At 38.2% G+C, this 16,686-nt stretch overlaps 2 protein-coding genes across 4 annotated transcripts in view; one reads left to right on the top strand and one right to left on the bottom strand.

The window, feature by feature from the left end:
• Positions 1-16,686, top strand: part of LOC120417504 (organic cation transporter protein) — a 90,810-nt gene that overhangs the window by 5,363 nt on the left and 68,761 nt on the right. Inside the window, exons 2-3 of one of the 3 annotated variants that reach the window (XM_052709636.1) lie at positions 5,469-5,750; positions 15,443-16,012. In XM_052709636.1, coding sequence (XP_052565596.1) covers positions 15,670-16,012 — 343 coding nt within the window. In that variant the 5' untranslated portion in view covers positions 5,469-5,750; positions 15,443-15,669. Of the gene's footprint in view, positions 1-5,468; positions 5,751-10,247; positions 11,258-15,164; positions 16,013-16,686 lie in introns of those variants that run through there. The other 2 variants (XM_039579581.2, XM_052709637.1) reach the window with 2 other exon arrangements.
• LOC120417505 (toll-like receptor 7) lies at positions 2,901-3,853 on the bottom strand. Its single transcript, XM_039579583.2, has 2 exons — positions 3,750-3,853; positions 2,901-3,690 (listed from the first exon to the last, which is right to left on the bottom strand). Exons 1-2 carry the CDS (start codon positions 3,779-3,781, stop codon positions 2,910-2,912), a joined length of 813 nt encoding a protein of 270 aa, XP_039435517.1. The 5' UTR covers positions 3,782-3,853; the 3' UTR covers positions 2,901-2,909.

Below are 16,686 nucleotides of genomic sequence, written 5' to 3'. Positions count from 1 at the left end.
GATCTCAGATATGTTGATGAAAATGCTTTCCGGATCTCTAATGCAACCAACCATTGGATAGGTATTCAAAAGACCTCTCCAACGCGTCCAAAACATTGAAGATCTGACAACCCTATCAAAAGTTATAAGCACTTCAGAGTTATTTATGCACTGTTTGGAAGCTGCGACCTATCGTAGGATGGGTATTCAAAAGACCTTTCTAACGCGTTCAAAACATTGAAGATTTGACAACCCTATCAGAAGTTTTTAGCACTTAAGTGTTATTTACGCACTTTTTGCATTTTGGATAGCACCCTTTAAATAGTTTTTTGTGAAAATATCAGGTTAATTGAGGTGTTCCACAATTGTTGGAGGCACCCCAAGTAACATTTTTTCCCAGGAGTTCTACAAGATCCCTTCAAAATAGCTACAGCATAGCAGTTTGGACCGCGGTGGGATAAAAGTCTCTTTAAGTACTCTTTCAAACTCCTGAAGAAGTTTTGAATAGAATGTTATCCTACCGCGGTCCAAACTGCTATGCTCTAGCTATTTTGAAGAGCTCTTGTAGAACTCCTGGGAAAAAATGTTACTTGGGCACAATAACATCTCACAATTATGAAACAGGAAATTTGGAGGTAGTGTTTTGCTGCTGTGGATAAAATAGTGTTGAAATGAAATTTTTCGTTCAAAAAGTACTACTTTTACTACTGAAATAGCAAGAGAATGGCCAAATGAAAGTCCTTAAAATAGTAGGGTCGACAGAAAGCAACATTTGGCAAGCTATTGACGAATTATCACAAATGTGTTCCGAATTTGTGGGTGTTCCGAACATGTGGGATGACTGTACCACTGAATTCTTGCAATAACATTTTGCTACTTTGGATTATGTATGAAAGGGGCAAAGTTTACTAGAATTGACTTAACAAAAATCACGCGACAATTAATTTTTTTTACAAAGTTACCAAAATGTTTTCAATTGTTTTCTTTTGTGTGGGACAAGGGATGCCACATGGTTTGTTTAAAATGTCTGTAAAAAAGTCTGTGTATGTCTCTGCATTTACCTAAGATTCAAATAAATCGATTTACAGTTATGAAACATCATCAGAAATTGCGTTTTAAGCATTTGAAGACTAACGAAATTAGATCGGTTGATATTTTTACAAAATATTAATTTAATGACGTTTTTTTTTAAATCTCTGTGCCTCAAAAAATTTCTGGCACAAGCTCAAAAGTCTTGAAACACACACAAATCTGTGAATCTGGCATCCTTGATGGGGTCATTCACAAAAAAAGTTTCAATTTCTCAAGATTGAACCGCGAAAAATAATTTATTGTATTAAATATTTGTTATAATTTATTGCGCAATTCTCACTAACTTAGACTTCGCACTAAATTATTGCTATCGATCGCACTATTGCGACTCGTCAATCTTGCTTGGGAAATTTTAATTTTCTCAAAAAATGATCAAAGCGATCCGATGTTGCTCACCTGTCAATCGCAATTTTAAAGTGCGAATGTCCAGTTTGGTGGAAACTGCGACTGAAAATGTAAATAAACAACTGCTGGTTGCCTAGTTTTTGGAAATTTTGTTGTCAAAAGTGCGAGAGAAAAGTGCGGGCCAAATCCAAGTTACAGTGCAAGGATCAATAAATGCATGTGATTTTAGACATGTTTATTTTAAATATTTTTTAATGTAAACTAACGAGGCACAAGTCCAAAACCATAAAGTATTTCAAAACAAATATACTCACTGAATACAGTAGCCTTTCTATACACACTGAAAATAGTACAAGCGTTCTCTGCTTAATTTGTCCAACGATTTGATTTATGTTGCTACAGTTGCAGTTGCACTGCGCTCATGGTCAAGCAATAAAATCTCCAGAAAAACGGTAATTAAAACTTGTTCTGCATAGAAAATTTGCATTATTCCTTAGGTTAGAGAAAGAGCTTCGTAATCGGACGATCATTTGACATTTGCTAAGTTGAGCAGGCTGCTTAGCTCTCGTTTGGTGACAACTGTCAGCCCCATCATGAACGTCCGGTCCCGGCCGAACTACGCGACTATACGTTGAGTTGTATAGAAATTGCACGACTTCTGTCAACCGGCTGAGCTGAGACGGCGGCTTGAACCCAATCGATTCGGATGTCGTGATTAGCCGGTGACGCCTGCGATTAAGTAATGATTGCGGAGGGTTGAACCAATTGAGGAGGCACCGTCTTCGACTCTGATGTCACAGATTCGAATTCGAATCCAGGGTTTGTAGAAAGAGTTTGTCGTCACGGTTGCTCAGGCTGAGACGGCCGAGTCCTTGCAGACATTGTGAAATTTTTTCTCTCATGTCACAACAAATTTTCGTCTCGTCCAGAGACGAACATGGCTACTGTTGCCATTTGGTCGCTCTCAGAAACGTCTAATCAGCTTCGGTAATTGGTCAGTAAAGTAGGGTGTATTGTTTTACTATTGATAGAATTGTATTCATACACTATTTTAAGGGTTAATAATTGAAGCGATTATCTTGGATCAACAAAACATCGTGAATTGATTAGGGAGTTTCGATGTAAAAAAACCCAATTTAGGGCTACTCACCCTAGTATCAACCAATACACGATGTATAATTAAATCTCGTCATGTGCTGCAAAGTCCGCCGACGGAGAGTCATATGAGCATGTAGATGCGTCGTTACGCCAAAAACTTAATTGAAATCACGCGACACTTCGTGATGGTGAATATCCGCGACTCGAGACGGAACGAGCTGTTTACTGTTTTTTGGATGCCGACGACGGCATGTTATTGTTGATGATTTAGGGGCTGATCATAACCTAGGCCAATCCTCGAAACACCGGTTCTGTTGGACGAAATAATGAGCAGAGACTTACTTTCGATGGGAGGTTTTCGATGATCAACATCAATCAAACACAAGTTCCAGTGATCAAGGTCGTTTATTGCAGCACAAACCTCCGTTATCGGAACTTTGACATTCACTACCGTACACCACGATCATTGCTCTGAAGATCTGTTTCCGTACTGCCGTAACCCAGTCACAGAACCAGTTGTTTTCGTACAAACTCAGTGTCCTCAGCTCTGGAAAAGCCTCCGGAAATCGATCAATTTCTTGCAAACGATTTTCCTCAAGTGACAGCGTCCGCAATGAGCCAAGAAAAAGCTTTGAATCAACCTCAATCGAACTTATGTGATTGTCCGACAGGTTAAGATCAGTCAAGTTCTTCATATCCTTGAACAGCTCAAGCCGGACCGTGGTCAGATTGCAACCGCTGAACGTTAGTGACTTCAACCCAACCAGAAACGCGATGCTGCTGGGAATCTCCGCCAGAAGCCGGGAACTAACGTCCAACCTTCGAAGCACTTGGTTTTCGCGTTCCGCCACAAAGAATCGTTCCAGCTGAACGTTGAAGACCTTCAACGCGACCAACGTTTCCGACAGGAAATAGATTTCGGTAATTTTGCCGTAGCTGAAGGTCAGCCTGGTGACGTAGTCCGGAAGCACCGCGAAGTGATGCGATCCAAACTGCGAGAAGGTCGCGTTCGCTAGCTCAATGTAGGACGCATTGTGGAAGACTTCCTCTTCCAAATCGGTAAAGTTGCCCTGTGCCAGGTTCTCCAGAACGCACGTCATAGGGTCGTACTGGTAGGACCACCGGGACTCTGGTTGGCATTCTTGCGATAAAGTGATGGTTCCGAAAAGAAAAATCCTTTGAAAACAACAAGATCATCTGTTTGCGCTACAAGTTCAACCATCAATGTTACTTACACTATAATCAGCATCCCGCTTATCAGCTTCATATACAGACTAGCGCAGAACGTAATTTGTGTACTACTCGCGGTGGCAGAACTTTATCAACTGTTTGAAAGTTTAGAGGCACAGCTAAACTATGCCACTGAGTACAGGAAACATAGAATCGAGGAAGTTGATGGTAGTTAGAAGAGGGAATCATAACAGCATAGTTTTTGTACGGTAGATAGGTTTGATGGAGATATCCTCGGTTATCCGGAGTCCTGGAGACCTCTGCATCTCTCATCGTATCAAGAAAGAGGTAGCTAGATCTTGAATCCCAACTAATTGTTAACTCTGAGCCTTTGAGTGCACTGTAGGTATTTAGAGGAGTCCCAGGTCAATCAAAGAATCCCTGGGATTAAGATATGTGCGTTTTCGATTATTCAAAGTTTCGATTATCCAAAGTTTCGATTATCCGAACTTTGGATAATCAAATCATGAACAAAACTGTTTTTTTAGCCTCTCACCCCAGTAAGGCTTGGGTTCAATCCCAGACGGACACGGTGACATTTTTCGAGACGAGATCGGTCCATTTTGCGTAAAAGAGGTTTTGGGTGACTCATCACACGTAACCTTCGGACGCCTAGAAATGAGTAGAAACTTGCAACAGAGACCAAAAAAGACCCGGGGAACGTTAAAGTGAATTGCTTAGCTTTTTTGACCCCATTTCAGTCAAATTTGAACGGTTGATTGCCACTTAAACAAAAAAAGGCATTTTTTCAATATTTCATCGCCCCATTTTAGCCGCCATCTTGGATTTAAATTTTTTAAATCACTTAAGAGTAGTTTAGGGCTCATACTGAAGCTCGACTATCAAAAATAAAACAACGAAAACATTTTTTTTGTGAATCGATTATCCGAAGTGAAATTTTGCCAAAACCTTCGGTTAATCGAGTCTGTACTGTATTACAAGCAAGAGGTTGTCTGACTTTGACTCCGGACTACAGCGGGTAGGGTAAACAATGTTGTTGATTATTGGGATGTCCTAGGTTCTCCAAGGACCTGTGTGTCAAGCCTAGCTTCAGTGAGTATATGACAGACTGCTTTGTTGAAATGCTGGGATATCCTAGATCATCCAAGTAATCGATGCCTTTGTGCTCGCTTATGCTAACTAGATAGGAAAACCAGCAAACTTAATACAAGAGAGCACAGAGGCATCGTGTGAGTTTGCTCTACGGTCAACATCGACAACATCTGGTATGTTACAGTGGCCTTAACTCCAGGGAGTCCTTGGAGCTTTAACATTATCAAATATCATTTTCTATCTTTAAAGGGGACGCATGATGGTATATTCATGATACTTTTGAACAAACAATCAAAGTTTAAATATTGATACAATGTAAAATTACAACTAATTTAATAGTCTTGTATACAAATTTGACTGCCAAGGCCAATCAGAACAGGTTGTTCTGTATTCAAACGACCCGTTGTAATTGATGTATTTCTCACTTCATGCGCTGTGGAGCATCATCGATCCCTACACTTAACATATATTAACATCCATTAGGCAAACGGGCTGAATATCTCAAAAACAAACACCAGACCAGCGTCAACGAATAGAGCGCCGTGCATCCGATGATGATTTATTGTTCTGATCGTTGTGTGCTGCACTCCGAATGGCCGGATCGGAAGACGATGCAGAAAAACTAACCTATAAATCATTTGTCATCTTCAATTTTCGCTTTTCTTTCGCAGATTTTTCCCTGCAGCCTGATGATCGTAGACGTGATCACGCCCCCGGCCAAGTGCCCCTCGGCTCTCCCCGGGTAGACAATCTGTACACAAACTTTGCGCAACGACCAACGAACGAAAGTGACGTGACTTTACAGCAGTCTGTCCCATTAATCAATATGGCCGTGTTTGATCAGAGTGCGCCGTAACGGGCTGAACTACAGGACAGCAGCTTGTCTACGGGGTTGACTGAGAAGAACCGTTCAAGAGTTGTGTTGTGTAGTGTGTAGCTAAATGACGAATTAGGTAAATATTGACCGGCGCATAGATGATGACCGGTGGCAGTGGCGCTTGCCGGAGAGGACATTGATGACCGATGGAGGAGGTATGGCAAGATCTGGAGAGGTGCCTCCGCGCGAGCACATGATTTGATGAGCACACGGTTAAGTGATTTGTGCTGTTTGTCTTGTGTTCGGTAGCAGTTGGCTGTCAGAGTGATTTATGGCGAGTTGTTGAGTCTTATGATATCAATTAAATTTATCAAATTAACAAAAAATCAGAATTTAGTGTAGCACATATCTTTAACAGCCATGAACTATGTATTATTAACTTTTCCATCGCTTTTAATTGATTGAATCATGATTGAAACTTGTCATGGAATTGTGGTTTGGTTGAGCGTTTTAGCGGAATGCATTACTGTGAATACAAAGAGACGAGTGTCATGGAATCTTAAATAGTAAAATATTAAGTTTGAAATGTTAGTCTTGATCACAAAAAATTCAAACTATTTTTATCAATGAGAAAATCATTTTTCAAGATTGAAAATTGGACCAGATATTGGCATTAGAAAATGTGGAAATGTTTGAATGACTTTTGAAACTTCAATTTTCTTGTTCATTTTCTTTTATTCGCTGTATTTCAGCAATCAGAGGCCTAATCTTCCCTAAGACAATTTGTTTGAATTTTTTTTAAACTTATCGACATCTTATTATGATAGGACAATCACCGACACTATTTAAAAAAAAATCGAAAAACGAGAATGTCAAGTTCAAATTCAACATTAAGTGGCTATAACGGTGTACTTTATATAAAAAAAACTGGAGTGTACTTTTCAATTGCAAATTTGATTTTACTTTAAAAACTGAAATCAAAATATTGTTTTGACTAAAATTTATTTTTTTTCCAAAAAAAAAACTTTTTTTTAATCACGACCCGGCGGCTCCCTTTTTGTCCATAATCCTCTATGGCTCTAAAACTGCAGTTTTTTGTCCCCTAAAATAAATCAAATAATTTCGAAAATTTAAAATTATGGGTTTTTTTCGAACATTACGTACCATTTTTTTATATCAACAGCTGTCAAAATTGTATGGAGAATTGAAGTTTTTGGGCATGGGGAAGGCACCCACAAAGTTTGTAATAAATCAAAATGTGAAGAGTTTGTTTTCTAAATTAGTTCTGAAAAAATGACTATGTCTTTCCACTGTAATGGACAGTGTTATCGTATAAAATTTGCTTTTAAAGATGCCTAAGGGATCAAGCCAGGGATGTCTTATAGGATTTTCATATATTTTCAATTTTTCTTGTCACCTTTGTGAATTAAAATGCATGCTGTTATTTAATTTTTATCAAATAGTTTTGCCTTCCTCGCTGAGGTAAAGCTATCTAGTGTTAGTGAATTTTCATGATTTCGGGGACAGCGTGAAATTCGTGAAATTTGAAGATTTCCGTATAATCCCGTGAAATTTGTCAATTGTCTCAAATCAATTCTTTAAAATAATAACATAATCAATATTTCTTTCATTAATGAAATTTTGAGTAAATGTTATTAGTTTTCAATTAAAAAGTGTGATATGAACCATTTGAAAAATTGTTAGAAAAACCTACATTAACATGAAATTGATAGAATATTTACTAAGAAGTGAATGCAGCAAAAGCTAAAATGATGTTAACAAAAATCATCAAAAGAAAAAAATGTAATCTCGCATTTTTTTATAAATTCTATATTTTTCAACCAAAACTTGTTAAAAAGTGATATTTTTTGATTTTTTTTTAAATCAATTAATAGCAAACATTCTTGTAAAAGTAACATCAAGTGGAAAAAGTCGTCTTTCCCTTTTCCTCCGGTCAATGATCTAACTGGAGGAGCAAAATAAAAATAGATTGACAAATTGAATTTCATCAGTGTAAAGAAAAATATTAAGTAAATAGATTGCTATTTACTAGATAATCTAAAAAAAGTTTATCAATTTTACTCAGAACTAACTTAATTTAGTAATATTTTCATGACCCCAAACAACAATTCAAACATTATTTAATTTGATATTTGAAACATATAATTTTATAAGAAATTCAAAGAGCCATGCTTGGTTTATTCAAAATTAAATTAATATTTATTTCTTAGTTTTTTTCGACTTAGTTTTTTATCTTTAAAGTCACCTCTTAAGAACATTTCACATAGCTCAATTTTCACGATATTTCATTATTTGCGTAAATGGCTCCCGTGGAAATTAAAACAAAATGATTGTTTTCTGTTCGGATTTTTAATAACATTTTGAAGATTTCGTTACAGATTAAATCAATAGGCAAAAGATTTTAAATTTAGTTTTTGAAAAGTGAGGTGAAAACTTCATTGAAAACTCAAAAAATATTTTCAACTGGGCAAAATGTCGCAAACAAAGTTATTTTAATTATTAGATTGTTTTGTTGAATTAGGATTTGATATGAAATTCAATAAAATGTAAAGGATAAAATAGTAGCAAATCAGCGAAAACTGTTTAGCTATATTAGTCGAACATTAAAAAAGCAGTTCAATAAATGGCTATACGAGGATTTTTTTAAATTACTATAAGTCACGTCAAAATAAAGCTATGATTTTGTAAGTTTATTGAAAACAAGAATGAAAAGTACTTTCTGAGATAGTTATTATTTTTTTTAATATTTTTCACGTTCCGCGAAATTTCCGTGAAATTTGGTATTTTGAAATTAAGGTCCCCGTGAAATTTGCAATTTTTGAGCGTTAAAAATCACTAAGCCTAACCCTGCTCTAAAAATGAACTTTTTATTTGAAGCTCGAAAACCCACCTATGTATACATATCGACTCAGAATCGAAAATTGAAAAATGTCTGTGGGTATGTGTGTGTGTATGTGACCAAAAATGTCACTAAGTTTTCTCAGCACTGGCTGAACCATTTTTGACCAAACCAGTCGCATTCGACTTGGTTCAGGGTCTCATACGGTGCAATTGAATTGTTTGAAGTTTTGATAAGTAGTTCAAAAGTTATGTATAAAAATGTGTTTTTGCATATTTTCGAAAACTGAATGATTGCAGGAAATCACACCAAATATCATCATGTTATATATCGTTGATTAGGTAATGGAAAGACCATTCCAAGGAGTCCATTGGAGATCTGGCAACCCTGCCTCGAGTTATGTCAACTTAAGTGATATTTATGTACTTTTTTGTAGCCAGATCTCACTTAAATGTATGTAAACTTATTCCGAATCTATTATCCGACCCATCGTTGATTATGTTATCAAAAAACATTTCCAACGAGTCTAAACCAATGAAAATCAGGCAATCCTGCCTCGAATTATGACCACTTAAGTGATATTTATGTACTTTTTTGCAGCCGGATCTCACTTAAATGTATGTAAACAATGTCCAGATCCATTATCCAACACATCGTTGGTTAGGTTATCGAAATACCTTTCCAACGAGTCCAAAATATTGGAAATTCGGCAACCCTTTCTCGAGTTATGACCACATAACTGATATTTAGGAACTTTTTGAAGCCGGATCACATTTAAATGTATTTGAACGATGTCCGGATCCATCATCCAACCTATCGTTGGTTAGGTTATAAAAAACCTTTTCAACGAGTCCAAAACATTGACGATCACTGCTTCGAGTTATGACCGCTTAGGTGATATTTATGTACATTTTTGTAGTAGGATCTCACTTAATGTAAACAAAGTCCTTATCGATTATCCGACCCATAGTCGGTTAGGTAATCGAAAGACCTTTCCAACGAGCCCAAAATATTAAAAATCTGGCAACCCTGCTCGAGTTTTGAAAACTAAAATGATATTTATGTACTTTGTTATTCCGGATCTTAGAAAAATTGATGAAAATTGTGTCTAAACCCATCTTATTACTCATTGTTGGCAAAGAGTGAGGAAGGCATCAACCACATAGGGGAACTATACCCTTTCTCAGCCTATTTCTATTATCGGCCTATCAGCACTTTGATCATGAATTACAGCTTATATAAAGTGTTTTTGACTGTTCCAAAGTAATAAATAGCTCAAATAAAAGTGAGCAAGCAACTCTCCATTGTTGAAACATCTGAAAGTGTTGATTTAAAAGCAGAAACGGCAAAAGTGATGAGAATTGGTCGAACGGCTTAGTGTGATTAAAATGGGTATATTTCCCCTAGGTGGATCAAGTTAGTTTTTGAAATGAATTTTTGATGTCAATCCAATTTTGTTCGCCTGATCATCCAATTAAAAATTCAGAATGATCGAGTTTTTTTTATCAAAACTTCACCCAATTATTCCAAATTCTTTCATATTGCTACCAACTTCATCAGATCCGTTTTGAGCATAATTTTGCCGGGACAACAACTATATACAGCATAAACAGGCAGCATCTGCCGATCTTTCGCGGTGCGCCGAAGAAAACGCAACCTTCCATAATTACAGCGCAGCGCAACATGTTTGTTGGCAGCTGAGCGCGTAAATCGTCGCGATCGACGCGATCAGAGCGGTCGGAGATCGATGCGCCCAATTCGGGCTGCTCGTTCGATGTGTTTGTTGGGTTGGTTCTAAGCGATAGGGTGGTTCTTAATTTGATGTACTCCATGCTGAGAGATTTTCGATAACCCTGCCAACTGCTCCGTCTCTGGTCAACGCTAAAACCTGTCAAGTACCGGCTACCGGTATAGGTTGATTTGTACTGCCCGTGTGTTTAGTTATTGTAGAGTACCCAGCTCCCTGTGCACATGTTGATTTGGCGCGGACACCAACAAAAAAAAAACAGCATCAGCGCTGCTGCAAGGGGCATCGTCGGCGCGAGATCATCACGTCAGTATCGTTGCGGTCAGCCATCGTGATGGACGGCGGCGGCGGGACAGCTCGGCGTGACAGTTTGGCGTTCGTTTAGCCGTATATCGGGGGCGCGCTTTAGTGCTGCTTAACGGGCTTCCGCTAGCCGCATAGTGTCGCGATAACGCACCGACTTTTGCCTTTACCTGAAGTGCTGCTGGACTTAAACTGAAAGCTGCTCGCGCATCGATTGATTAATAAAGACATTTACACTGTGTTTTATCGGTGCACCGTGCCTAACTAGTGCTTAATTATAATCGGAATCTTGATAATACGCGCGTCGCCCTCGTCCGATCGATCGGCCATCGTGAGTGAGTGAGTGAGTGAGCGTCCGCGAGTATCTCGACTTGACTCGACGACGCAGATTAACATACTACAATTATAGAGTTCAAACGCGCGATGAAGAATGCAGCCGCTGCAGCAGAGGAGGCACGACTTGGCGATCGATTCTCGGGATAAGATATCAGACTTTGCGGATTGAGATGTTTGTTTTGAATTAGTGGAATAGTTTTTGCTTCTCTTTGATGCGCTCGCCTTGTCGAGACGGGCGGGGAATAATTGATTAAATTCATCTGATAGGAACGGATATTCGTCGTGTTTACCTGAATGATTGAAATTGCTAATGGAATATCAATGACCACTTATTGATACAAGGATTTCAATTTATTGGACATTATAGGGTGCGCTGTGACGAATTGGTGATTAGAAGGTGTGACCAATATCTTATTTCCAAGACTTCGTCAATAGATTTAATTCTTTTGATGTAGTGTTACGTTTCAGTTTGTAATTATATTGTCCATGTTCTATTATTATCCGATCTAAACTTCGGGAAAGAATCAAACTAAAGCAGCTAATCTGCACAAACATTGAAATTGACCATTATGCCAAAATAAGTATTCTGGGAAATACGTGTTCTTGTGATCGACACCAAATTTCCGCCTAGGTAGGTAGTTTGGTATATGTCCCAAGTTTGTGCCTACTGAGCAGTGCGGACTTTTTATTTGATTTGAATTGTAAAACATTTTTGGTCCCTATTTTGGGTCTATTGCTCCTAGGATCCAACCTCCAATGTAGTAGAGCCCCAAAAATTTGGTCGACGAACATGCTAAATCATTTTGATGTTTTAATCCACAAACCAAAATAAGAATGAAATCAATCTTGCATTACGTTCATAATTAGCATGAAAAATTCGACCCCATTCATTTATGAGTCTTAAAGATAATTAAATATTAAATAATTAATGAATAAACCCGTAATATGCGAGAAAGACTGTGGGTAATTCTCTACCAACTCACACGAAATCGGGAAAAGTTGCTCCGACCCCTCTTCGATTTGCGCGAAACTTTGTCCTAAGGGGTAACTTTTGTCCCTGATCATGAATCCGAGATCCGTTTTTTGATATCTCGTGACGGAGGGGCGGTACAACCCCTTCCATTTTTGAACATGCGAAAAAAGATGTGTTTTTCAATAATTTGCAGCCTGAAACGGTGATGAGATAGAAATTTGGTGTCAAAGGGACTTTTATGTAAAATTAGACGCCCGATTTGATGGCGTACTCAGAATTCCGAAAAAACGTATTTTTCATCGAAAAAAACTACAAATGTTTTAAAAACTCTGCCAGTTTCCGTTACTCGACTGTAAACATTTTTGAGACATGTCATTTTAAGGGAAATTTAATGCACTTTTCGAATCTGCATTGACCCAGAAGGGTCATTTTTTCATTAATAACAAAATTTTTCGATTTTAAAATTTGGTGTTTTTTCTAACTTTGCAGGGTTATTTTTTAAAGTGTAACAATTTTCTACAAAGTTGTAGAGCAGACAATTACAAAAATTTTGATATATAAGAGATAAGGGGTTTGCTTAAAAACATCACGAGTAATCGCGATTTTACAAAAAAAAAAAAAAATGTTTTTGCGTTTCTCTATGTTTCGTCGTCCGAGTCTGTCGCGGGTGACGATGAACAGCCATGAGTAACGACGACCAACATTTTCAAAACTTTTTATTCGTAAAATCGCGATAACCCGTGATGTTTACAAGCAAACCCCTTATCTCTATATATCAATTTTTTTCTAATTGTCTGCTCTACAACTCTGTAGAACATTGTTACACTCTAAAAAATTACCCTGCAAAGTTAGAAAAAAACACGAAATTTTAAAATGAAAAATTTTGTTATAAGTGAAAAAATGACCTTTCAATGCTGATTCGAAAAGTACACTAAATTTCCTTTAAAATAACATGTTCCAAATTTTTTTTACTGTCGAGTAACAGAAAATGGCAAAGTTTTAAAAACTTTTTTAGTGTTTTTTTTCGATGATCAATACGTTTTTTTTCGGAATTCTGAGTACGCCATCAAATCGGGCATCTTATTTTACATAAAAGTCCTTTTGACACCAAATTTCTATCTCATCACCGTTTCAGGCTGCAAATGATTGAAAAACGCCTCTTTTTCGCATGTTCAAAAATGGAAGGGGTCGTACCGCCCCTCCGTCACGAGATATCAAAAAACGAACCTCGGATTCGTGATCAGGGACAAAAGTTACCCCTTAGGACAATGTTTCACGCAAATCGAAGAGGGGTCGGGACAAATGCTGTGAAAAGTGCACACACACACTGTCACAGTTTGAAAATGTGTGAAATGGACTGTAAATACAGCCATGCTCGGAGGTGGACGAAGTAACCTTAATTTGATTGATTTGGTGGCAGTTTAGTGATTGCTTTTGAAATGGGATTGTGCAAACCACCATCACAAACACATTGCCGGTGGTTGGAGATTCGGGGAAAGGCTCTCATTCGTGTGCCGAGTGATGAAAACCGTGGTGACGCTGAGTGTCAACAAGCGGTAAGTAAAAGTGGTGAATATTTTTGACCTAATGGGCAACCAGCAATTTGTCAAGAAACATGTGAAGAGTGATCTATTTATTGCTTTATTTCAAATTTAAGAGGAAAAAGTGATTTATTCTTGCCCATCAAAATGAATGACACCACGTATTACTCTCAAGTGGCGTTAAATAAAGTTTTGTTTTGATTTTTTGTTTTTTTTCTTCGGCAGCCAGAACGTAACATTTTTAGTGACATTAATGTTTTGGAAGGTGCGTTGGAAAATCCTCTACCACCTGGAGCAAAAATCTCAATTTTTCCAAAAGTGGATAATAGCCGTTCCTTCAATGATGGCCAGTAGTAGCTTAGGATATTTGTCCCTATTTTGGGTCTAGCAAAGTTAATTCAACGAAATGTTCTGTCATTATCTTCATTTTCGAAGGCAAGAATAATTAGCTTTTTCCTCTTGAATTAGAAATAAAGCAATAAATATATCACTATTCACTTTATACTTGGCAAATTGCTAGTTGCTCATTAGGTCAAAAAATTTTACCACTTTAACTTACCGCTTATCGCTCAGCACACGAATGAGAGCCATCCCTCGAATCTCCAACCACCGGCAATGTGTTTTTGTTGGTGGGTTCCACAATCCCGTTGCAAAAACTGTCACTAAAATGCCACCATATCAATAAAATACTTCGTAACATACCAACTTATTTATGTACTATAAGCAAGGCTGTCTATCTCAGCCTTAGAGAATACATCAAATTTAAAGTGTACTCGGCTTAGTAGGCCTAAAATAGGGACAAATGCCCTAGCTACAATCACTTACCGTAGAAAATTGTACATAGCGTTGAAACTTGAATCCATGGAAACAAATCAGAAAATTAAACTTTCATTGTCTACATCCTGAGATATTCCAAAAGAGCAAGAAAACATAGTTTTATCAATAAAATAAAAAATGAACGATGGAAAATAAATACAAGAATTCATCTGTTCTGCTTAACCCCGAATCTGTTTAAAAATGACCTGTCTGTTGCCATTAACTTTGCTGGTCATTAGTTAATTGCCTGGAAATTCTTCCCCGACTTTCGGGTGCAGTTTCGAATGCATCTGCTACACATGCGAAACGAAATCGTCATGTGAAAACAGGCAACCAGGTATTTTCACCCACTCTGCCTCTGGCACACAAAGTTGAATCATTCCCGCCGAGCTGACGGACGAGAGCAGATTCGGAAAGGCCAACCCAGGTGTGTAGGTGAAGTGGTAGGAATTTCAGCGCTATTTGCTTACAATTCGAACGCGTGTAACTGTCAATTAGGCTGGGAGTAGAAATTTGAGCCAGTTAAATCTCGCTCTCACATGAACGCAGCAAATGGACACATTAACTTTTGTGTGAGCAGCGTCTGATGCACACCTTGATTGAGGGGCCGGTGCTGAGTGAGTGCATTCAGGTGGAATTAAGATTGACGTCTGTTTGAAAATTGCCGAGAAATCATTGGTTGTTCATTGGAGATTTGATTTCAAGATAAACTAAATCCATATAATTTTGGTTGGAACCATGTTGTAGGTTGATCAAATATGATATTTCAAAATTTATTAATTTTCATAATATTCTTGAACTTTTTCTCTAGCAAGTTAAAATGCGAAACAGATCCCAGTTTTTTAAGCAGAATCCAACATAGTAATTTAAGCAACAAGCTGTAAAAATAAGGTCTATTTTTTGATCTCAATTGAATTAAAAATATTTGGAATTGTCAACATAGCATTTAATTTCTGTCTTCGATAAATTTTCAGCTAAACAACCACAAACCTTGTTTATCTACCTGAGCGATTCGCACGTGGTTTTGCCGCCTCCTCCTTCGGCCGTCATCCGGGGGCAGGCCCAACTGGCCACGGACGCCAGTGCTCGTTCAGGGGACAGTTTTGCATACAATTAGAACTACTCCGACTGGCTGGCCGGCCGCTTGCAAATCAACACACTAATTAACCACATGTGACACGACGACGACGCACAGGTCCAACAGGCGGGGCAATTTCCAGCCGGGTTCTCTATGTTATCAACAAATTCCCAGATGTAGAAGCGGATTGACCGTTGAACGGTGATGTGGTCAGTGCGACTCGGTGCCGTATCGGTCCTAAGTGAGTTCTCAGTGCGTGAAATTCCGCAGTACGCAGTGTCGACTCAGTGAAAGTGGCGTGAATAAGGGGAAGGCGATCGTGGTGAAATTAGTGGTGAAAACGGTGATCCTGGTGATCTGGAAGCGTTAATTGGAGGAAAGATAACCGACCGAAGTTCGGAATGGCCCACAGGTGGTCCCTGACGGGGAACAGTGCTGGTGGTGGGGCAGGAGGAGGAACCGCTAGTGGTTCCGCCAGTAAAGAGTGTGGGGATGAGTTTGAAATCGCAGTTCTGTTGGATAGATCTGACTCGCGGTCGTCCGCGGCTCCCCGAATCATCGCGAGGGGGAACCAGCGACGAACCGTCAATGACGGTGGTCAGCGGCAGCACAATGATCGCACTTCCGGTGTCGATGATGGGCGTGACAGCGATGACGAAGAACGGATTATGATTTTGGACGAGCAGCAGCATCAGCAACAGCCGTCGCAGTCCAAGCGATGCAAGCGCAATGGAAATGCGAAAGGTGAGTCGAAATGAGATGTTTGGATTTATTTAGGTGTTTTTTTTGTTGCGATTTGGCATTGGCATTGGTGATGGTAACTATTATTAGAACGCCAGAGATGGATCATAATGTATGTTTCGGCAATTTAGTTCCTTTCATGCAGTTTGTTATTAGTTATTTGGTTCGTAAGCAGACATTTCAAAGGTCGGAGAATCATTTTATCCGCGACCATTTTAATTCGATTCGTTAAATTGTTTTGATTCTTTTCTACAATTGCAAATGCCAAATTATACATTTAAAGAAAAATACTAATCTTAGTTCTAAAATTTATGATAAAATGATATTTAAACTAAATTCGACAGGAATCAACTTTGGGGTACCAAGGAAAATGTGCACTTCGTTTTAATCAAAATATAAGATAGTTCTTCTCCAATGTTTGTATGAAACATTAGGGTGGTTCGTCACTTTTGCTACACAAAAATTGTATGCTAAATGCAGTGAGTTTGGAGAAAACCATTGAAAAATGAACAAAAATATAAAAAGTCTAGAATAGTAGTTTATGCAACAAGTTGCAAAAAGAGGATTTTTTCAGCACGAGTCGTACATTTATCCAACGAGGTTCACCGAGTTGGATAAATACGAAGAGTGCTGAAAAAATCAAGTTTTGCAACAAGTTCCATACAACATTTTTTGCA

This window comes from Culex pipiens, chromosome 3 (genome assembly GCF_016801865.2).
Source record: "Culex pipiens pallens isolate TS chromosome 3, TS_CPP_V2, whole genome shotgun sequence".
NCBI classification, from domain to species: Eukaryota; Metazoa; Arthropoda; class Insecta; order Diptera; family Culicidae; genus Culex; species Culex pipiens.
This window is presented reverse-complemented; position numbering and strand designations above follow the sequence as displayed.

Coding starts and splice junctions, on each gene's coding strand:
- LOC120417505 (XM_039579583.2), bottom strand. CDS start 3,781: ATGAAGCTGATAAGCGGGATGCTGATTATAGT. Junction 3,691..3,749: donor AGCGGGATGCTGATTATAGT/GTAAGTAACATT, acceptor TTGTTTTCAAAG/GATTTTTCTTTTCGGAACCA.